The following is a 24,660-nucleotide window of genomic DNA, read 5'->3' as shown; positions in this document are numbered from 1 at the left end:
ACGCTGTGGCACTCTGCATTGATTGGGGGCATGCTGTGGCACTCTGCATTGATGGGGGGCATGCTGTGGCACTCTGCATTGATTGGGGGCACGCTGTGGCACTCTGCATTGATTGGGGGCACGCTGGTCACTAATTTTTTGTTTGCGCCCCCCCCAAAAATTTTGAGCACCAGCCGCCACTGCTCCTTGGTCGACCATGGCGAGGCCTGTTCTGAGTGGAACCTGTCCTGTTAAACCACTGTATGGTCTTGCCCACCGTGCTGCAGCTCAGTTTCAGGTTCTTGGCAATCTTCTTATAGCCTAGGCCATGTTTATGTAGAGCAACAATTCATTTTTTCAGATCCTCAGAGAGTTCTTTGCCAAGGGGTACCATCTTGAACTTCCAGTGATCAGTATGAGAGAGTGAGAGCGATAACACCAAATTTACCACACCTGCTCCCAATTCACACCTGAGACCTTGTAACACTAATGAGTCACATGACACCAGGGAGGCAAAAAGATCAATTTTGCTCAATTAAGACATTTTAATTTAGGGGTGTACTCACTTTTGTTGCCAGTGGTTTAGATTTTAATGGCTGTCTGTTGAATTATTTGAGGGGACAGCAATTTTACACTGTTATACAAGCTGAACACTCACTACTTTACATTGTAGCAAAGTGTCATTTCTTCAGTGTTGTCACATGAAAAGATATAATAAAATATTTACAAAAATGTGAGGGGTGTACTCCGTATCATCATCAAATCCATGCAATAATCCTGGCATACTGTATATTATACTATATACTCACACTTATATAGTTGGATCAAAATATTGCAGTTAGCTCCTAGATGTGTGCCCCATTGCAACCATGTCTTAGTATGTTGCCCTGGGATAAGACTGTGTGTCCCAGGGCCAAAAGATGGAAGGAAGGCTTTAATAGCAAATGCTCAAGGGTTCTGCTAGGTTGGTCACCCACAAGGAACAACAAAAAGGAACCAGTTCTAATAAAAAAATATTAATGATATTAATAGTAGACATATGGGTTTCCTCAACAGACAGTGTGACATATCTAGTGTATATAACCAGTAAATATGTGGAACATGAGGGAGGTTCCAAGTGGTGCCTAGCAGTAAATGCATGATCCACTGGAGTTGCAAGTGTCCAATGTTAATAAAAAATGTTTCCCCTACAAACACTTACATACGCAATGTTGTGTGCGAATCGCAGCTGTATCTGGGATGGAGCATGCAGAGGGGTGGAGAGCCCTCACAGGTGTATGTATGTATGTATGTATATGTACACCAGGGGGTATTTTAATGCCCAAAATACTCCCACTCGTCAAAACCAGAGTGATTGTAGCCTAGGGAGAACGTATTGGTCTGGGCATAGGGAGAACGTATTGGTCTGGGCGGTCACTTGAATCTGTTCACCGCTCCTGGGACTGGTATCCAGAATGATCCCCTGGCCGGACGTCACAGAGCCGCCAACATGCTCATAGAGGCCACATCGTAGACCGATGACGTGGGTCTCAATGTGTGCATTTGAGCTGCGCTATCCAATGGCGTTGGCTCGCAAGAACACAATGCGGCCATGTTAAAAAGCTCCTAGGCGAAAAAGACGCCTAGGGGCTTTTGCGTGCTGGGGGGTTGACAACAAAGCAACAGATGATCACACACAATAGCATATTTCAAGGAGGCACGTACACAGAGCAAAAAATGTATAGATATGCAGATTGCTAAAAATAAGAACACATAAGCATATTGGTAATAGATTCAATTACATAGCTTCATCAACAACAGAAAGAAACAAACAACATTCGAAAGTATATGTTACAATCAATCCTGCAAAAATAGAACCCATGTATAGTGAGGAAAGCGTATAAAAGGACAAGGATAAGGAAGGGGGAAGGGGGGAAGGTCACAAAGAAGGAGGAGAGATGGACTATCAAAAGATGTTTCCAAAATAATGATGTGTGGACATAATAAAATTAAAAACCACTGGGGGAATGTTTGGCTATTAACAAGTAGTAGTATGAAAATTATGTATATTAGCCTAAATGTTTACCCCAGATTGAGCCCACCAATGATATAGTAAGCTAACATTCGATATAAGATTATAAGTCTCTTTCAAAGCCTCCCGAGGTGAAGCCCTGAAGGAATGGCTTAAAGTTAAATGCCTCATTGAGTCCTGGAGCAGTAGTGGCATTTAGATCAAAGATCCACCGCAGCTCACGCTGTAGGAGGAGCTTGTTGAGGTTTCCGCCTCATGAGCTCGGGTGGATTCGATCCAACACCAAAAAAGATATTTGAGGAAAATTGCCATCATGTATGTGTGTGACATGCCTCCCCAAAGGGAGTTCAGGGTCATTACGTCACATACTTTGAACGTGGTGGTATATACACTGCCAAAACTTTGGAATGGTCTTGCCCACATAAAAGCAGCCGCATTCGCATAGCATGAGGTATACCCCCCCTGCAGTCTGACAATTAACAAAATGCCTGGGGTGGAATAGCCCGCCATTCGGTATACGTAGATATCCTCTTCGATCAATATATTGGCAATGTGAGCAGGATCCACATGGGAAGGTGCCAAGCAATTTGCATGCATCTCCCCGCTTGGAACCCAGGTATTCACTATGCACCAACTGGTCACCAACAGAAGTCACTCATCTATAGATGACCAGAGGGGCAGGGGGCACAAATGGGCCCACATTGGGGTCTTAATTTATTAAGTGCCAATTTTTGCTGAGAATTCGTTAACTTCCCAGTGTTCAGTTGAATATTTGGTGATGATTCTACTAACATCAGCTTGTTGGACCTTTTTCTTGGAAAAAAGAAGAAGATCATGTCTGGTGTTTTGCACTGCTTGTTTGTAGGCCTTTTTCAGGCATGTGTGACTATAGCCTCTTTTCGGTAGGCGTTGTCCATGTAGATTGGCCTCCCTAGAAAAGGCCTCATCACTGAAGCAGTTACATCTGGCTCGAAGGTACTGACTGTAGGGGATGGATGAAAGCTAGTGGCATGTAGGATGTTATTACCCACTGTAGATTTACAGGATAGTTCACATGACAGCATATCCCTGTTATTTTTATAAATAGTAACATCAAGAAAGGTGACACTAGACTCAATAAAGGACATAGTGAATCCAAGGTTGAACATGCTGCGATTTTATGATGGTAAGTCATGTCTGAAGTAAGTCCTCAAGGCCGTTCCAGATTAGAAAGATATCATCTATGTAGCAGTACCACATAAGTATGTGGTGCGCATACATAGAAAATTGGTCATCTTGCAAAAGAGAGTGCTTCCATTCCCCCAGGTACAGGTTGGCATAAGCTGGGGCACAAGAAGTTCCCATAGCCACCCCCTGTACCTGGAGGAAATGGTAGCTGTTGAAAGTAAATACATTATGATGGAGAATAAACTCCAATGATATGATGAGGAATTAATTCAGTGATTGCTCCTGATGACTTATCTGAGATAAGGCTCGGATTCCTTCCAGTACTTGCAACAGATGGATCGTGTCCCTAATATAGGATGGCAAGCTGCTGATGAATGGTCTGACAATGCTGCCCTCCCTCTTCCAGTCTGATATCAAGGCACCTTGAGGTATACTATATAGTAATTATTGTAAACCCACATTTAGAGTAAAGGTAACCCCTTACCTTGTAAAACAGCCCATTCAGCTTAATCTCATACCGTCTGTTCTCAGGGGCATAAGAGGTGGGGGTGAAGACTGCAGGGGGAAAAAGTCAGAGAAACAGCAGTAATCTGACCTTCCCACTAAAGAGCTGTTTAGGGGGGCGTGTCAGCACAAGTCTTGGCCATTGAAGGACAGGCAGGCTGTTCTCCCAGCACAGCCAGAAAACTTTGAAGGATGTGCTTCTATGCCCAGCGTTTGATATAGTAAAACAAGAGGACTGGCAAGATCACCAAGTATTGCACACAAAGGAAGGAATACATGGAGAACAGGATACTTTTTAACACAAGTACATGGTTCAGCAGGGGTTGCAATTTCAACCTGGCCCCATGCTTCAGGAGGCCCGTGCAGCTCCCCTGTTGTGCTCGACTCTACACATAGGAGGGGGGTGATAGGGGTGGCATATAGAGGAACCAATGTCCTCCTCCATTTTTCCTCCTGCAGCAGTTGAAAGACTGCTTTTCCTTCTCTCCCTCTCGCCAGCATTTAGTGGCTGCAGGAGGAAAATGCAGGGGATAGGTTCCTCTATATGCTGCCCCTACTCCCCCTCCTATCCTGGTTTCTGGTCTTCTGCTGTCTCCAGGCTCCTGTGTGATCCCCTGGTTCCCCCCTCCTTCCAGCTGCTGTAGGGGAAGTGTCAGGATGGAGAATGGGGAAGGGGCCAGTAAATGTCATTTACCAGACCCTTCCTTTTCTGAATAGACACAGTGAGTAATTGGTACTGATTGCTCCTGTGTCCATTCATACCTGAAGCATAGAAAACTATGTTTACTATGCCTCAGTTTGTGAATGAATGGGAAGCTCTGTACAGTGTTATTCCTGTTCATTCCTTTTTGTGTAGCTGACGCTGCAGAGACACAGGCCTCAATCTCATTTCTCTGTCTCAAAGATAAAAACATCAGAGGTCTGTTTAGACCCCTGATATCTCACCAAAGCCCCCCAATGGGGCTCCTAAAAAAAATGTGCAAAATAAAATTGTAAAAAAAAATACAAATAAAATGGTTAAAAATAAAACAAATAAAGTAACAAAAATAAAAAAACGAAACTACTGACACCAATGGTGGAACTACCAGGGTCACAAAGGTGGCACTTGTGATTTGGTCCCTGGCATTCCGCCTCCATGGGGGGCCCTAAGATGGCAGGAAAGGGGCCCGATGCAGAACATGCTGTGGGACCATAATAAGAAGCCCCGGAATCAGTGTGTAGGGCCTTGGGCCCAGAGGCAAAGGCCCTGGCTAGGGGTCAGTGGGGCCCTTCATGGTTTCTTGCACAAATGCCCTGAGGGTTCTAGTTATGCCTCTGTCCCCGGGCCTGTTTATACACCTCTGCCAGAAAGCATAGACAAGACGGTGACACCACTTTCTCTGTTAGAGTTAATGAATGTAATGGTGTCACCTTCTTGCCGACTGCCTGTTAAATGGACACTGAAGGAGTGAGTATCAATACACTGATTAGTCATCAACTATGGCTACTGAGATTTTTCCTCCTATCGGCTCATGTGCATGCAGCAGAGCCTGACTGGGCCCTAATGTTCCCCCCCCTCTACCTCCCAATCTGAGTGCTGCTGTAGAGGGGATAAGAATAGGCTCAAACCAAGTCAAACTGAGGTGTGTGTGTATGTATGCATGTGAGATACGGATCATTAAGTTGTAAGCTCCTTGAGGGCAGGGACTGATGTGAATGTATAGTATGTAACCCTCTGAATAAATTGCCAGAGTACTTTAAATGCCTGTAATAAAGTAAAAAAAAAAAAAATATATATATATATATATATATATATACTGTGTATATATAACACCCTCACCGGTCACTTTATTAGGTACGCCTGTTCAATTGCTTGGTATTGCAAATTGCTAATCAGCCAATCACACGGCATCAACTCAATACATTTAGGCATCTAGACGTGGTGTGCATTAGAATGGGGAAGAAAGTTACGTTGAATGTGGCATGGTTGTTGGTGCCAGAAGGGCTGGTCTGAGGATTTCAAAAACTTTTGTTCTACTGTGATTTTCACACACAACTAAATTTGGGATTTACAGAGAATGGTTAGAAGAAGAGAAAATATCCAGTGAGCGGCAGTTGTGTGGAGAACAATTCCTTTTTAATGTCAGAGGTCAGAGGAGAATGGACAGACTGGTTCTAGATGATAGGCAACAGTAACTCAAATAACCACTCCTTACAACCGAGATATGCAGAATACCACCTATGAATGCACAACACATCAAAACTTGAAGCAGATGGGCTACAGCAGCAGTAGACCACACCGGGTGCCACTCCTGTCAGCTAAGAACAGGAAACTGAGGCTACAAATCGCACAGGCTCACCAAAATTGGACAATGGAAGATTGAGAAAATGTTGCCTGGTCTAATGAGTCTGGATTTCAGCTGCAATATTCAGATGGAGGGGTCAGAATTTGGTGTATACAACAAGAAAGCATGGATCCATCCTGCTCAGGAGATTTGCATCATGGATGAGCAGCCGACAAATCTGCAGCAACTGTGTGATGCTATCATGTCACTATGGGCAGAAATCTCTGAGGAATGTTTCCAACACCTTGTTGAATCTATGCCATGAAGAATGGAGGAAGTTCTGAAGGCAAAAGGGGGTCCAACCCGGTACTAGGAAGGTGTACCTAATAGAGTGGCCGGTGAGTTTATATGCTGCGTAATTCAACTTAAACTTTATTAAAATGCATATGTGTATCTCATATTGAAGCATTTTTTTTTCCTAGAAGTTCCGCAACATTGCACAGGCACTTCCATCACACAGAACTACCAGTTTCGGATGAGCTGCTAACCTATGAGCCATAGAAAATAGGAGGCAACTCCTTCACGCTTCAGCATTTGGCTAATTGTCCGTATTTTAGATGTTTGAGCACATTAATAAGACATAAAGAAATGAATTTCAAATGAGAATAATAATTGCACTTATTAAGTCCCAGTGTCTGGGAAGGAAATATGGAGTCCATACTGCCATTAATGAACATAATTAGATTGCCGGTAATAATAGAGGGTCACATTTTTACAGTAAATGTGTACTATGCAAGCAAATCTGCATACACTTTAAATCGCAAATTGGGAAAGTTAAAAAGAAATCTGCTGAACTGAAACTGAACACAAGCCTCAGAATGGAATAAAAAAACAATTGCAGAAAAACAAAAAAAAATGCTTTTTCAAAAAAAACATATACTGCGTCCTAAAGTGCATCAAGAAACTACTAACAAACACAGGTTAATCATTTGAATAAATCATATGAAATAATAAAAAACAATATGATGTTCAAACTTTTGACTTCTTTCTTTAATAACTACATAACACAGTACTTGTACTTTTACTTTCAGTACTTGAGTAGAAATTTTTTTTCAAAACTACTGGTACTTTTTACTTTTAGTACTTAAGTAGCAAATTTTTTGAAAAAACTACTTGCAATACTTAAGTAAAAAAAAGTTGAATACTTTAGTATTTCCACTTAAGTAACTTTTTCTGCGAGCACTTAAACTTCTACTCAAGTCACTTTTTGATCGAGCACTTGTACTTTTACTCAAGTAGAAATTTCGAGTACTTTATACAAGTCTGAATGCGGCCCACTGCCCCCTGACAATTTTTTTTTTTTTTTGCTGGGAAGGAAGGAAGTCAGGTCAGGGGCATGGCCACAGCGGCTTCCAACTAACGGTAGGCAGAGGCTGCCTTGGAGGGGAGGGGGGGGGGGAAGCGAGCATGTGCAGCGTTTCTGACTCCTACCACCATGACCACGTCAAATCACTGAAGTGGTCATGATGGTTAGAGTGTTTCTTTAATATCTCTCAGAAGAAGTAATCCTCTGTATACGGATTCCATTTCATTTGATCATCCTCTAGTTGTGTTAAATTAGTGCGGGGGGTGCGGCGGCGTGGGAAGGACGCGGCGGCATTTTATTACTTATATACCTTAACTATAGTATATATTTTATATGCGGCCCGAGAAAATTTCTCTACACTCAATGTGGCCCAGAGAAGCCAAAAGGTTGGACACCCATGCTGTAAGAGAAACACATAATGAGCTAGTATGCATCACATACTAGCTCATTATGAAATACTTACCTTAGAACAAGCCCCCGCCGTGCCGCCCGCTCACCTGTATGACGGGCGACATGTCCAGTCGCCCGTCTTCCGGGATCGCGGCATCCGGCCATCTGATTGGCCGGAGCCGCGGTGACGTCACACCTGCGCACGCCCACGGGAGCCGACAGTCACGGCACGGGGCTCTGAAGAAACGGCACCAGCGGCCGTTCCTTCAGAGCGCATGCGCCAGTGACGTCACTGGCTGCATGTAAGGTAAATATCTCCTAAACGGTACATGTTTAGGAGATATTTACAGTACCTATAGGTAAGCCTTATCATAGGCTTACCTATAGGTACAAGTTACAGAGGAGGGTTTACTTCCTCTTTAAGGAGTATTTTTCTGAGCCTGAATAAAGAAAACTAATGTAGTCCACACACCTAAGCATTGTTATGCTGCAATATTGTCCAACATTATTCTGCCACTGATGTTGAAACAATTACTAATTGACTGTTCTAAACATCTCTTGGCATTTGCTGGTTGTAAAGGAACCACTAAACCACTGTCGTATAGGAATGCTGTTTTCAAGTCCACTAACATTCCTATACAGTTTAAGCCCTGATGAAGAGGATTTGTTACTCCCACAACGTGTTGGAGGCTTCTTGCTTTTTTATTGCCACTTGTGGGTATAAAAAACTTTTTGGTTTGGTGCTCATTTTGGTTCAAGTACAAGCTCTTGTATATTTTAAATGTTTGCTCTTCGCTTTAGATATCATTTAACTACCTATTACTGATGTGTTACATGAGACACAATCAGAAATATAGGTACGCATTAAAAGGAACTGGTAATCTTATATAAGTAAGATGATTGGATATACAAGGTTTAAGCACTTCAGCTCCGGAAGGTTTTACCCCCTTAACGACCAGACCATTTTTTGCGATTTCGGCACTGCGTTACTTTAACGAAAAATTGCGTAGTCGTGCGACACTGTACCCGAATACAATTGATGTCCTTTTTTGACCCACAAATAGAGCTTTTTTTTGTGGTATTTGATCACCTCTATGGTTTTTAGATTTTGTGCTATAAATAAAAAAAGAGCGACAATTTTGAAAAAAAATACAATATTTTTAATTACATTTTTTTTATCAGTTTAGGCCAATTTGTATTCTGATACATATTTTTGGTAAAAAAAAATCCCAAAAAGCGTATATTATAATTGGTTTGCACAAAAGTTATAGCGTTTACAAACTACGGGATAGATTTTTGGACTTTTTAGTTATTTATTTATATTTTTTATTAGTAATGGCGGTGATCTGGAACTTTTAGCGGGACTGCGACATTGCGTAGGACAGATCGGACCCCTAACTGACATTTGTGACACTTTTTGGGGACCAGTGACATTAATACAGTAATCAGTGCTAAATATTATGCACTGTTACTGTATAAAAGACACTGGCAGGGAAGGGGTTAATGTTTGCCTAAAAATGCTTACTGACTGGGGGGGGGGGGGGGGTGGCTCTGTGACAGGCACAGAGAGATTGGGGTTGTAGCTTAGCTGAAACTCCTGATCTCTCCCTGCCTGTGTGACAGAAGACCCGCCTGCTTTGTTTTCATAAGCAGGTGGGTCTTCTGTCAGTTTCTCTGACGATTGCGAGAGGCCGGCGGTCGCTCCTCCTGCTGCCTGACTCCCGCTGTAGCTAATCATAGCGGGAGCGCGGTCTCAGCGGAATGCGCGCCGCCAAGATCGCGTGCACATAATCGCGTAGTACTACGTGAATATGCGCAGCCAAGTCGCCCTGCCACAGTAAATCTGGGTGGGGCGTTCGGCACCTGGTTAATGTAAATGGACTTACAATTATTGTGAGCTATTACCTAAAAAAAGAACTGTACCTAGAAAATGTTTAGGCTCTGTTAAAAATGCTAGTTGTGGGGTTATCATTCAAGGGCTTTTGGTACCTCCAAAGTCACTGATCTGGAACAAGTATCCAAAAAAAGGAATTCTAAATCTACTTGTCTCCTGCTTGTTCCTGGTCAGCGATCAAGAGATTATTGAGAATTAATAATGAATGAGGATGCCAGGCATCTAACATTTTAAAAATGAGATCAGTCCTCATTTTTCTTTTAGTACAGCTTTCCCTTATGTTGCACCCTCTAGTGTGCTGTAGATACATTTTGTGTTTTTTTAGTGGAGCCTTTTTCAAGGGGTGCCTTAAGGTTTCTTCAGGAATGCCTCAGCAAAATGCCTAAAAATTGACCCAAAAATTGTATACATTGCAGCGGGTTGATGAAGCCTATCTTTTAGTTACACAAAGTAACAGGTTTTCATTGTGCACCATGATGACCTTCTAGCTGCCGACCTTCTAACGACCAATGGCATCATCAGTTGATAAAGAGGATGTCAGTTGCCTGCATAGCATATCTGTTTGACCCTCCCCTGCCTCTCTCCATAAGTTTTGGGGTCACATTAGCTAAGCGATGGAGAAAAACTGAGGAAGAAGAGAAACATTGGAATACTAATTAATACCAGCTTGCACCTCTAACATCGAGTGTTCCATCGCTTCTCGGCCTTTTGGCTAAGATCAAGTGTAGTATATGTTCTTATCAGTTGGTATGGATCTTAAAGGTTAGTATTGGCAGGGACTGAAATGAACCGGAGCGCCCTGGGCGTAACTGGGGGGCCGGGAAGTAGGTACTGTCAGAGAAAGCTGGAAAGGTCCACTGCCTCCTGATTTGAATGGGATCTGCCCTTATCAGTTTGAAGGGAGCGAGAAAGCCGGTTTCTCCCACCACAGGTTAGTACTGCTCCTGGATGTAATTGCTTAGGAATGGTGATGGTGGTGGGAGGACCTTCCTCCTGGGTTAAGTCGCTCCCCAGTGAGGGCAGGCTCTCTCTAAGCCGTCTAAGTTCTGAAGCCTTCTGGTAGGGGCGGGCTGCACTGGTCTGGCCGGAGGCCGAGACCAAAAGAAGCCCGTGGTGTACGTACCCCTAGGGTGGCAGCCTAGGGGTGCCTTAATCTCACAGGTGAGGGGCAGCTCATCTTGAGTATTTCGGCACCTTGGTCACTGCACTACACACTTTTTCCACACCTGCCTCTTGGGACGGGCCTTTTGGCTAGGACCAGAGGAATTTTTTATTCCTGGCCGAGGGGCCTGTCAAGGTCCTGCACCTTGACACTACCTGCACTTCTCCGCTTTCCCTTCCCCACTCTTGTATGTTGTGTTTTTTATTTGTAGTTTGTCACCTTTCCTATTCACTTTTTTCACAATGAGTAGGGTGTGGGTCCTCGGGCCTACCTTGAAAGTCTTGGGAGGGGGTGGATATGGCCTTTTGGCTTAGTTCGCCCTCTCTCATGGGGTCTCCCTTTGGGGGAGCCCCACCTAGTACTTGGGGTGGGCTGTTTCGGCAGTCCTCCCAGAGAATGGGGTTTGCCTAGTTTCGGCCGGGCAAACCAAAGTGAGTACCTCAGTCCCTGTCAGGAGTCTTGCGCCCCGGGGGATCAAGATCAGGGTCCACCCTCTTCGGAAGAGGATAATTTCGCACACCCTGTGCACTTTTTGTGTTCTTCACGTTTGCGTGTGTGCACTTTTTTATGCACCGGGTGTTAGTTCGAGTGTGTTCACACACCACGGGCTTAAAAAAAAGAAATTGAGTGTCCTATGCGTGTGGATGTTGCTGCATTATGGAAAACTATTATAATTGTTTTTACATTTTTTTAGGATGGGGTGCCTAAAGACTGTCCATAATTTGGGAGGGTACCTCAAGATTGACCATCATTTTAAAGCAGTGTTTTTCAACTCCGGTCCTCAGGGCACACTAACAGGCCAGGTTTGCAAGAAAACTGAAATACATCACAGGTGATATCATTTGCTGCTCAGTGATTGCAGTATACTAGTCTGCATCTCCCCCAAGATAATACTTAAAATCTGGCCTGTTAGTGTGCCCTGAGGACCGGAGTTGGGAAACCCTGTTTTAAAGGGTGCCTTGACTTAAAAAAGGTTGAGAAACACTGGTATAGTGTAGGTAAATTTGTGTAGGCTTGGCTGGCAGCCAAGCCTGTCTTTGTTTTTCCTAGGTTGGGCAGAAATCCAGGGAGAGCTGGATGACTCACAGGCAGTATCACTGAGACCTCCCCCCTACTTCTCGAACTTGCTGGAAACTTACAGAAGGATGGGAGGGGAGGTAACGTGGAGCTGCCTGGAGTATTCCGAGGGCCCTGACCAATCTCCAACCTGGGTTGGCAGGGAGAAGGCCTCCTCAAATGGGTCAGCCCAGTTGGGGAGGCATTGCTCAGGTGGAAGCTGGAGATGGAGTGTTAACCTGTCAGTGGCTCCCCAATCTGGGGGGGGGGGGTTGTGTGTAACCTTGGGCCTAGGCTCCGGTGCGTACAGGACCCTCCTCAAGTCACACAGAGGTATCCTAGCCAGGAGGCATAGGAGTAAGGAGAGGACAATGGGAGAACACTGCCAGGCCAGTCTCCAGGTGGAAAGGAACAGCCAAGAGGGCTGGTGAGTGACACACAGGAAGACTGGGAGGCATGCCTGAGAGGACTGGGATGGATGTAGAGCCAGTCAAGGACTGTGGTGGCATGGGAAAGATAAAGGGGCAGCTGCAGCCAGGAGGGCTGGCAGTGCCTGCAGAGGTGGTGCTGAGACTGCTCATGAGACTACACATGCTCATGAGACTACACATGCTGAGACTGCTCATGAGACTGCTCATGAGACTACACATGCTGAGACTGCTCATGAGACTGCTCATGAGACTACACATGAGTAGTTATGAGTAAGCGATTATCTATATCGTGAAACGCGTCAACCTGACATGTCTCTCAATGCACTGTCTGTATGGATTCGATGGGGAATAAAGAACTATTTTGATTTCATGTATCCGAGTGCGGTCCAACTTCTTTGATTACTCAGATTCAGCTGAGACTGTGTTGGATCTGAAACCTGTACTAGCTGGTCCTGGGAGTTGTTGTTCTGCAATCAAGATTTTGCTGGAGGTAGAAGAAGAAAGTGTGTGTATATACCGAGTGTATATAGTTTAAGTCCATAACAAGTTCTGCTGATCAAATCAGCATCCCATATCAACCTTTTCCCTATCCAAGCTCAAATCCCCTAAACGAAAAAAAAAAAAAAAAAACAAAGCTGCAAGGATTGTTTCTTGACTTTCGAGTGAGTGGAAAATCTGTGTGCCTGGCTGTTCGGGGTACACTTATAAAAGGGTGTATATCTTGTAAAATATATTTGTACATGAAGGCAGCCACTACTTTAGCTGGCTGTGAGTTTTACCTAGTAGCACTGCAAAGTGACTGTGTTTTACTGTTTCCCTCTCAGAGCGAGTCTGTCAGCCACCAGACAGAATAAAAGACAAGGACACCTGTATGTGGCTTTTTTTCAGCAGGGATGCAGACTATGCAGCTTAATATACAGAGAGCCATTAGAGGGGAATCTACTTACAGCCAAGAAAATCCCAAGCAGTAAGGATAATAAAATATGAAAGTCACATAATAGGTTACTACAATGACAAAACAATAAATGTGTACTCATTGAAACAAAAAAAAAACCAAAAAGCATACAGTAGTAATATATACAGTATCTCACAAAAGTGAGTACAGCCCTCACATTTTTTTTAAATATTTTATTATATCTTTTCAAGTGATAACACTGAAGAAATGACACTTTCCTACAATGTAAAGTAGTGAGGGTACAGCTTGTATAACAGTGTAAATTTGCTGTCCCCTCAAAATAACTCAACACACAGCCATTAATGTCTAAACCGCTGGCAACAAAAGTGAGTGCACCCCTAAGTCAAAATGTCCAAATTGGGCCCAAAGTGTCAATACTTTGTGTGGCCATCATTATTTTCCAGCACTGCCTTAATCCTCTTTGGCATGGAGTTCACCAGAGCTTCACAGGTTGATGACATCATGGAGCTGGTGGATGTTAGAGACCTTGCGCTCCTCCACCTTCCATTTGAGGATGCCCCACAGATGCTCAATAGGGTTTAGGTCTGGAGACATGCTTGGCCAGTCCGTCACATTTTACCCTCAGCTTCTTTAGCAAGCAGTGGTCGTCTTGGAGGTGTGTTTGGGGTCATTACATGTTGGAATACTGCCCTGTGGCCCAGTCCCTGAAGGGAGGGGATCATGCTCTGCTTCAGTATAACGCAGTACTTGTTGGCATTCATGGTTTCCTCAATGAACTGTAGCTCCCCAGTGCCGGCAGCACTCATGCAGCCCCAGACCATGACACTCCCATCACCATGCTTGACTGTAGGCAAGACACACTTGTTTTTGTACTCCTCACCTGGTTGCCGCCACACACACTTGACACCATCTGAACCAAATAAGTTTATCTTGTATGCATAAATGAAACAAATCTATATGAAAAGCCAATCTATATAAAATCTAATATAAAACTATCCCAATGATGTTGCAATATGCAGTGCAAACAAGTGACTTCAAATTTTGTAATATCTGATGGACAAGTCCAACAAGGCTTTTACAAATATATATAGTGCAAAAAAAAAAAACGAAGGATCATGCAAAATGAAAAAAAGTACTTGTGCTCTCCTCCACCAAAAATGGATGGCCACTCCAGGGCTGGCCCTACCATGTGTCCCATGGGTCCATTGGACCCAGGCAGCACTTTGAGAGGAGCAGCAAATTGACGCCCAAGATTCTTTTTCAAGCAGTTTTGCTTGTCATCAGTTTGTAGCGCGTTACGGGCGGCATTTCCCCAACTCATACTGCTGCCTGTAGTGCAAACTGATGAGTATGAGGAGGTGGAGCGTCTCCTTTGGGGAACGTGCCTTACATGATTGTGGTGTGCGCAATGATGTCAGAAATTCAGGCAATCAAAATAAAACTGTGGTTTGTGGTTTGGAATTGAAGAAAATGGTATGTCATATGATTTTGAATATAGACAAGGTGCTGTTGCATGTAAATCTGAATTCCTGGTAAATGTAATTTTAGTTTTTATTATCATGATATAAAATAATGGATGTGGGGGCCTTTTGGTGGGCATGATTTCATTTTTCTTTTGGGGGGGGGCAGCATTTCATTCTTGGACCCAGGCAGCACAATGTCTTTGGCCACCCCTGGTCCACTCACCTCCCGTTCTGACCCCTGTTTCACCAGCAGGTCAGAACCAGTAGTTCCCCTCTTGGGATTTTTAGTGCTCCTAATGTTGGTAGGTGCATAAGGATCCTAATCTCGTCTATCCTCCCAATATTTCTATACACCCTCGATCTCTCTCGGTGTGTACCACCACAAGTTTATGGAAAAGAGAGGACGAGATCTAGTGCTCGCAGTTTAGAAATTTATAATTAAAACATGTAAATGTCAAACACTCACATGGATAGCAGATGACGCTGTGCAGGGCTAAATACACAGGTCAGATCTCACAGACAGATGGCCGCAAAGTGACGTCAGAATATGGTCTCTGCCCCCTATACGCATTGCGTCTTACGTAGACTTCTTTGGGAGGGGTCACATCAGACCAGAGGACATGGTTCCAGTAATCCCTGTCCTTAGTCTGCTTGTCTTCAGCAAACTGTTTGCAGGCTTTCTTGTTCATCATCTTTAGAAGAGGATTCCTTCTTGGATGACAGCCATGCAGACCAATTTGATGCAGTGTGCGGTGTATGGTCTGAGCACTGACAAGCTGACCCCCCCCCACCCCTTCAACCTCTGCAGCAATGCTGGCAGCACTCATACGTCTATTTCCCAAAGACAACCTCTGGATATGATGCTGAGCACGTGCACTCAACGTCTTTGGTCGACCATGGCGAGGCCTGCTCTGAGTGGAACCTGTCCTGTAAACTGCTGTATGGTCTTGGCCACTGTGCTGCAGCTCAGTTTCAGGGTCTTGGCAATCTTCTTATAGCCTAGGCCATCTTTATGTACAGCAACAATAATTTTTTCAGATCCTCAATGAGTTCTTTGCCATGAGGTGCCATGCTGAACTTCCAGTGACCAGTATGAGAGAGTGAGAGCGAAAACACCAAATTTAACACACCTGCTCCCCATTCATACCCGAGACCTTGTAACACTAAAGAGTCACATTATACCGGGGAGGGAAAATAGCCAATTAAGCCCAATTTGGACATTTTGACTTAGGGGTGTACTCACTTTTGTTGCCAGCGGTTTAGACATTAGTGGCTGTGTGTTGAGTTATTTTGAAGGGACAGCAAATTTACACTGTTATACAAGCTGAACACTCACTACTTTACATTGTAGCAAAGTGTAATTTCTTCAGTGTTGTCACATGAAAAAATATAATAAAATATATTTTCAAAAATGTGAAGGGTGTACTCACTTTTGTGAGATACTGTATATGTGTGTGTATGTGTATATACACACACACATTTTTTTCAGTGATTACACAGTTATTATTTTAAGATGATGATTATTATCATACAGGATTTATATAGGGCCAACAGTGCTTTACAAAACAAAGGCAGACAGTACAGCTACAATACAATTCAGTACTAGAGGATTTGGAGGGCCCTGCTTGTAAGTAAGAGCTTACAATCTAAAAGATATAACGTGATAATATTAAAATTAATTATAATATAACACCTAATAATAATATCCCTAATAATAAATGATAAACTATAATAATAATAAGTGTATACAATCTAAAGCGGAGAAGTGATAATAAAATAAATATATAGAAAAAATAATATAAATACTAATATAAAATATATTCTAATAATTTATAGAAATAATGTAAATATATCTAAACTAACAAAAAATAATTGTAATAAATATATTAATAATAGTAATAATGACAAGTGATAAATATTGAAAGGTGTTAACGGTGGGAGATGAGCTGATTGTAAAAGTATTAAGTACATTTCTCAGAAGAGGAACAAATAATAATTTATTATTGTTATTTGTAGATTAGTTATATATATTTTTTTTCAGTACACATTTATTATTTTAGTGCCATTAGTTGAAATATAGAGAAATAAAAAAACAGTAATGCAATCATTAGAAAACAGAACAGTTTTAGTTACATTTTATTTATTTTTTTGTTTATCCCACTTATGTAATAAATGCCACAGATAAATAAATAGTAGCAAATGGCTGACCTAGATGATGTGCTGAAATGTTTTCCTCTTAGCTTTTAATTAGAAGTGTGATTCACTGAATGAGTCAGAGCAGAAAGCAGCTTTTAGTGATGGGGGTCCTGTGATTAGACTGGAACATTATCTCTAATCTCCAGCCCCTCAATTGATGATGGACAAAGTGTGAACTCCTCACTTCAACAAGGGTAGGCTCTCCAAGCCAGGAACCCCTCCCAAGCCTGGGAACTGCTAGGGGTTAAAAGAATAGGGAAACTAATATTGTCCTTTTTTTTTTTCTCTTTCTCAGCCAGCCTATACTGTAATCAGCTCTAGCTGGCTGTCTGCAACATTTCTATAGTAGAAGGGGAGGAAAAAAAGTCAGCAACAATCTCCAGGTGGAGCACTTCACTGCCAAAAAACAGGCAGGGGCTCCCTAGTGGGGATTGGCTGAAGCTGAGTAAGACAGCAATTTTTTTTTTTTTTTTTTTGTGATTCTCCAAAGCATGCTTGGCTTTGGGCAGCTCAGACAGAGAGAGCATTGCAGAGTTCAGCAGCAATTAGTCAGCTTCAGATCAGTTGAAGGGATCAGTGATCTCTGTGCAAGAGCTAAGGAATCTTTTCTTTTTTTTTCTTCCAGCCCTTGTCCTCCAGGGTTTCAGATGTCCTGCCTGACCCCCTGCAAGTCGTCTGCCCACCAGAAACATCCCACCTCTGGATTGTGATCACTGACATTTCAGCTCCAGCTTCCAACCTGTTTACAGCAAGGCTCCTTCAAAAGCTCATCTCCAGGCTGACAATTAGGATTTCAGCAGAAGGAGGGGGTAGACACGGATTAGGACTTTTTTTTTTTTGGCAGGGGGGAGTTGAACATGTCATCTTTCCTTTTTCCAAGCAATGTTTAACATGCTGGGAGCCAGCCTGTAGCTGCACTGCTGGGGAAGCGCACCAAGAGGTATCTACTGCATCTGCGGAGCATTGCATGGCATGGTGTGGATGTCCTCCTGAGTTATGAAAGGCTCCTCGCAGTGGATGGACCCCTGAGTGATGGATGTTGGCTCCCTACCTACTACAGCACAGATCAAAGTCCTGGGAACCAGTGGCCCCCAGAAGCCAGCTGTCCCCTCACCGGATTTTATCCTTCCAGTATGTTTCTTTCCATGAGGCATCTCCTGAAGCCCTCAGCCTCAGTACAATGTGGAAATGGATACTGACACATAGTGCCCCAGGCTTGTCTCACCTGCCCCGCTCATGGCTGCTCTTGTTCTTGGTCTATTCGCTGTCTGTCACCTGTAATGAGGTCGCCGGTGGTGACAACAGGGACTTACTGCGCTCCGCGGAGTTTTCCTCTAACTCTTCTTCTGGGAGGCACGTGCGAAGCTATAACCACCTCCAAGGAGATGTGCGCTGCAGGAAACTCTTTTCCTTCCACAAATACTTCCTCAAGATCGATGACAACGGCAGGGTTAGTGGCACCAAGAAGGATGACTGCCCTTACAGTGAGTAGCCATGGCTGTCTTCATCACAGTGTAGGATATCAGTGGTACTCAGCTCAGAAAGGGCTTTAGGGATATCTTTAATAGTGATTTTCCATCTGGTAAACTCTTTCTTTATCAAGATGTTGGTCAGTGGTCCCCCAGCTCTGGGAGAGTTTAGGGGAATTTGTCTTAATATGGATTTAAATATCTGGTAACCTCTTCATTAGGATGTGGAGTTTGGGGGAATCTTTAATAATAATAATAATAATAATAATTTCATTTTCAGGTAAACTCCCTAATAATCAGGATGTGGGGTATCATTGGTCCTCCGGGTCAGGATGGGTTTAGGGGAATCTGTAATAGTGATTTTCCATCTGGTAAACTCTTTCTTTATCAAGATGTTGGTCGGTGGTCCCCCAGCTCTGGGAGAGTTTAGGGGAATTTGTTTTAGGGATTTAAATATCTGGTAACCTCTTTATTAGGATGTGGAGTTTGGGTGTATATTTAATAATAATAAAAATTTAATTTTCAGGTAAACTCCCTAATAATCAGGATGTGGGGTATCATTGGTCCTCCAGTTCAGGATGGGTTTGGGGGAATCTGTAAAGCCAATTTACCCATCTGGTATACTGGATCATTACCCTATCAGTGGCCCTCCAAATCAGAAAGGGTTTTAGAAGTCTGTAATGGTGATTTACCAATCGGGTAAACCCTTTCATCACCAGACTGTGGAGTATCAGTGGGCCTCCAGCTCAGGTTTGGGGGAATCTCTAAAGCCGATTTACCCGTCTGGTATACTGGATCATTACCATGTCAGTGGCCCTCCAAATCAGGAAGGGTTTTGGAAGTCTGTAATGGTGATTTACCAATCTGGTATACCCTTTCATCACTAGGCTGTGGGATATCATTGGCCCTCCAGCTTAGGTTTGGGAGAATCTGGAATGCTGATTTATCCATCTGGTATACCCTATCATCACCAGGCCATGGGATATCAGTGGCCCATCAGCCCATGAAGTGTTTGGTGAGTCTGTAATGGTGATATAACTATCTAGCAAACCCCTTCATCACCTTACTGTGGGATATCTGGTAAACCCCTTTATCACCTGACTGTGGGATATCAATGGCTCTCTAGCCCAGAAAGGGTTTGGAGGAATCTGTAATAAAGATTTACCCATCTGGTAAACTCCTTCATCATCAGGTCATGGAATTCCTCCTGCTCAGGAAGGGTTTTGGGGTCTGTAATAATTTACCCATCTGGTAAACCCTTTCATGACCAGGCTGTGGGATATCATTGGCCCTCCAGCTCAGGTTTGGGAGAATCTGTAATGCTGATTTACCCATCTGGTATACCCTATCATCACCAGGCCATGGGATATCAGTGGCCCATCAGCCCATGAAGTGTTTGGTGAGTCTTTAATGGTGATTTACCCATCTGGTATACCCTTTAATCACCAGGTCATGGGATATCATTGGCTCTCCAGTTCACAAAGGGCTTGGGGAGTCTGTAATGGTGATATAACTATCTAGCAAACCCCTTCATCACCTTACTGTGGGATATCTGGTAAACCCCTTCATCACCTGACTGTGGGATATCAATGGCTCTCTAGCCCAGAAAGGGTTTGGGGGAATCTGTAATAATGATTTACCCATCTGGTAAACTCCTTCATCATCGGGTCATGGGATTCCTCCTGCTCAGGAAGGGTTTGGGGGGGGGGGTCTGTAATTATTTACCCATCTGGTAAACCCCTTCATCATCAGGTTGTGGGGATATCAGTGGCCCTCCGGCTCAGGTAGGGTTCGGGGGAATCTGTAACAATGATTTATGTATCTGGTAAACCCTTTCATGACCAGGCTGTAGGATATCAGTGGCCCTTCAGGTAACATTTTATTAATTATGGTGTGAGGCAAAAATTGGGCCACCAGCTCAGCTAGGGTTTTTGGAGCACTTGTACTGAGGACTTACCAATCTGGTGACCCTTCAGTATCTACCAACCTAAATGTCACAATGGTAGCTGTGGAACATAGGACAGGTAACTCTAAAGTCCTGAGCTTCTTGTATACAGCCTGCAGTGGAAACAATACGTTTAGTAGCTGGAGCTATTGGATCTGTGGAAAAGTTAAATGGGCAGAAGTAATGTTGTTGCCCCTAGCATCCTTTCAAGTTTCATCTTCTTAAATGAAGCAAAGGATCTGATTCAGTTTTGCTCTGGTTTAGATAGAACTTTAATAGACTTCAAAGTATTACAGCTCCGATTTTCATAGAACAGCCACAAGTGTTTTTACTCTATAGACATTCCCTGCAAATATTCCCAAATGTAAACCATGTACATAGTTTACCATTGGACATTTCACATTAAAGGTATGTTTAGTTTTTGTTTGAGTGAGTGCAGTAGAATTGTACCTTTTTTTTTCATCAAATGTCTGTGGGCACTTTAGGCACTGAAAGGGTTATTAAACCAATGGGGGGTTAATGAGCTGTCATAACACACTTTGTCTACAGGCTCCTGGGACAGAAAGGCACCACCAGGGTCATAAAACGGGGCATGCAGACCTGTGAACTTTACTGGACATCACCAGTTCAGGCTTGGGGGACTTGTGGGGGTCCAGCTGTTGTGGGACTTGATGTTCCAGCATGTGCTGCAGGCTCAGTTCTGGATCATATATATTTATTTTGACTATTTTATGCAGCGCTGACATACGTAGCATTCTACAGAATACATATCCTGGCCCCAAGGGATTTTACAGTTTAATGTTTCCTTCACAGTAATATGCACACTCACTATAGGGACACACTCAATATACAGCCAATTTGGATGGCAAATTTTATCCTATTTGGATTGTCCAGAAATTCAGAGCACTCTGAAGTTTATGTAAATGCAGGGAGCATGTACAAACTCCATGCAATGTTCCTGGTTTAATCAAATACATACAAACCTCATGTGATTTTCCTGATTGATTCAAACTCAGGTGCTTAGTTGTGGAAGGGCAAAGTAGGAAGTGTTCAGCCTTCCAGTTGGTCAACCATAAGTATAATATACCCAAAAGTTCACATAGTGCCACAACAGATAGACGGCTTATAACTGTTTAAAGCTTTAGGCTATCTAAAATAGAATTACATTATATTTCTCAGTTATGAATATTAGACTGTATTTAATATTGTAGGATGTGTCTGGTTTTTATATCGCCACAACTGCAGAATATAGTGCAGTTGCTCATAGAAACCAGTCCAAAAAACTTTACTTGCTCGGGCTGATGAAAGCTTTATTGCTTTGGATACTTTTCACCATGGCCTCCAATTATCTCATTAAAAAGAACATTTTTTATTTTTTGCCTTGGCTTTTGCTCTATAATACATACCGATGTTTAAGTATGACAAAAATAATAATCGGTGCATCTGCAGATTTTACATAGCAATTGTTAAGCAACTTGGAAATCAGCTACCTAAATGATTGGTGGAAATGAGCTAGCCTACCTTTTATGAATGGTTTAGTAGACATTTTGCTATTATTACTGATTGAAGTGTTAATGGTGCTTGAAATAACATTTGAAGCAACCTTCAAAGCAAGCGAGACGTAGGGACTTAGTCAGGTTCTAAGCACTGTGCTGTGTTGTAGGTGTAGTTATTGGTCTAGTTTTGAAGTGTTTGGGTGTGTGCATTTATTAATATCTTTGTGCTTAGTGAACCAAGTAATGTCACCCTATGCCCAGTAGCTGCTGCTGTGTAACAGTCTGTCGCTCTGCGTGTCCTGCCCACTCGTCAGCCATCTGTCCCTTGTATAGTGGTTTGTCACTGCCCTAACCATTGAAATAGTTTTGGGAAGGACTACTTGTAAATGACCCCAAAGTGTCAAAAATAGCACTTATTCTTCCCTAAACTTAGGATAGCCAATAAAAACAAAGTCAAGCAGAAGGTTTGGACATTGCTTGCATTCATCAGGTTGCTTGGGGTTAACTGGAGAGACATAAAGGCATTATTTAATTAGTGCAGACATTTAGGTATATATAGTTACAACCACATATACAGCACTTTATGTATTGTACAATCGCATCAGTGCTTGCCCTCAAGAAGCTTGCAATCTAAGGTCCCTATCTCGCATGTATAAACATACTGGGCCAATTGAGATAGAAACCAATTAACCTGCCAGCATGTCTTTGGAGTGTGGTAGGAAACCTACGCAAGCACATGAAAACTTCATGCAGGTAGTGTCCTGGATGGCATTTGAACCAAGGTCCCCAGTGCTGCAAGACAGAAGTGTTAACCATTAAGCAACTGTGCAGCCCAAGCATTTTATCTGAGCATGCTGGAAAATCTTTACATGACTGACAGTAATCAATCTCCTTTTTTTGGTGTAGAAAAGGGTACAAACTTTTAAACTTGTATGTACTTCATCCTTTTGTCATCTGAGTTCAAGAGACAGTCTTAGGAGTTCAATGAATTAAGCAGAGCCATCGTTCTCACTGAGAGATCAGGGTATAAAAAGACAATTGGAGTCATTGGTTAGTGCTCTTTAAGGAACTACTAGTTACAGCCTACTCTTACAAAATCAATGTGCATAAACTGCTGCCGCCGGGAGATCGACTTGCAGGCTTCCCCCTTGCTTTTGATCTCCCAGCTTTGTGCAGCTGTGCATTGATACAGGCGTAGGCTGAGCCCACAAATTGACGTAGAGCATAGGAAGACTTTATTCAGATAAGGCTGGCAATATATTCTACAATTTTCTTGTACAATTTTCCTTTAGATTTACAAAAACCATATGAGGTCAAACCGAAACACTTTCAAATTGTATGCAATCAGGCAGGCCCTGGCACTACATAGCAGAAGGAAAATCTAAAGGACATTGAACAAGAAAATTGTATAATGTATGGCCAGCTTAAGTGTCTTACAGCAGCAAGAAAGTCCTGACAGGTACCTTACTTATGGCTAAGTGAATCAAAGCTTTTTGCTGCTGTATTATTATAGTTATTTATATATAGCGCTGGCAATTTCTGTAGCACTTTTTATATTGTCCATTCACATCAGTCCCTATCCTCAAGGAGCTTACAATCTAAGGTCCCTAGCCCACATACAGTAATCTGTGGGCAATTTACATACCAGTGTGTCTTTGGAGCTTTGGTGGAAAACAGAGTACCCAGAAGAAAACCCATGCAAGCACAGAGAGATCATGCAAACTCCATGCAGGCAGTATTTTGATTGAGTCATGAATCAAGAACCCCGGTGCTACAAGCTAGGAGTGCTAACTAACAAGTCACATGTAACACGCACTTACCTAATATTTATTGATTTTATTTATTTACCACTTTTACCATTTGCCCAACATTTTTATCCAGGATACTGACAACCAATTGTTCATCCCTGGCTAATAGCAAGCTTTATAACAAATTCCAATACTTTGGGATTTTATTCCTTCAGTATTTTGATTAAGTCATGAATCAAGAACCCCAGTGCTGCAAGCTAGGAATGCTAACCACAAATCCATTGTGCTTACTTCTTAGCTGAATACATCATCCTAATACTTTACTTGTGTGAATTTATCTGTAGGCAAGCATAGTCTAAAGCTGGATATATATACGTTATACAATTTGGATTTACCTTCCAAATGTAGTTCAAGGGTCTGCCTGACTGCATACAATTTGTTTAGGTTTGACCTCCTATTATGTGGTTTTGGTAAATCTAAAGGAGAGTTGGACAAGAGCATTGTAAAAAAAAGTTGTATAGTGTGTAGCCAGCTTAAGGCCCCTTTCACATGGGTTTTCCAATCAGTTTTTTAGGTGGAGCTGATCAGATGCTCCATGAAGGGCTATGGGTCAGTGAATGCAAATGGACTTGTATTCATTTAGATCTACGTACCTCTGAGTCCTTTCAGGTCTGGAAAAAAATGGAAAAGGACTGTGTCCGTTTTTGTTTTTCTTGACCTAAAAGTGACGCACTTTAGGAGCCCATACATCCAACATGTCGCAAAAGTCACATCCGTCCTGTTCTGCTCTGAATCAGCAGGGGATCTGTTCACAGATCCCCTGCTGCAAGGAGCAGAGTGCGCCTGTGTGAAAGAACCCTTACAGCTTCTACTCATTATATGTAATAGGGCCGGAGAGATTACAGGTGTCTGAATCACCCCTCTAGGCAAGCTGAGGAATAACATCTGAATAAGAATTTTGAGCAATTTACAATCCAAACTGGCCCTGTCCATAAATGTGTTTTAGACTAGGCTATTTATAGTAAGTTGCACATTTTATATATATATATATATATATATATATATATATATATACACTGCTCAAAAAAGGAACACTTTGAAAACACATCAGTAGAGAAAGATATCATGCTGGATATCTATACTGATATGGACTGTGACTGTGGTATGGTGTAATGTGTTAGGAAGGATAGGATACCACATCGT

The 24,660-nt window shown here is 42.7% G+C and overlaps 1 protein-coding gene across 2 annotated transcripts in view; it reads left to right on the top strand.

Moving 5' to 3' along the window:
- Window positions 1–17,321: 17,321 nt before the first annotated feature.
- FGF10 (fibroblast growth factor 10) overlaps window positions 17,322–24,660 on the top strand; it is a 551,592-nt gene continuing 544,253 nt past the window's right edge. For both annotated transcript variants that reach the window (XR_014225107.1, XM_082252371.1), the window contains exon 1: window positions 17,322–18,283. Coding sequence is in view for 1 of the 2 variants with exons in the window: in XM_082252371.1 (XP_082108497.1) it covers window positions 17,836–18,283 (448 nt within the window). In the remaining variant the exon portion in view is untranslated. The remainder of the gene's footprint in view (window positions 18,284–24,660) is intronic.

Source organism: Pelophylax lessonae, assembly GCF_965119305.1.
Source record: "Pelophylax lessonae genome assembly, chromosome: 1".
In the NCBI taxonomy this organism is placed as follows: domain Eukaryota; kingdom Metazoa; phylum Chordata; class Amphibia; order Anura; family Ranidae; genus Pelophylax; species Pelophylax lessonae.
Note: the sequence above shows the minus strand (reverse complement) of the source record. Positions and strands in the feature narration are given on the sequence as shown.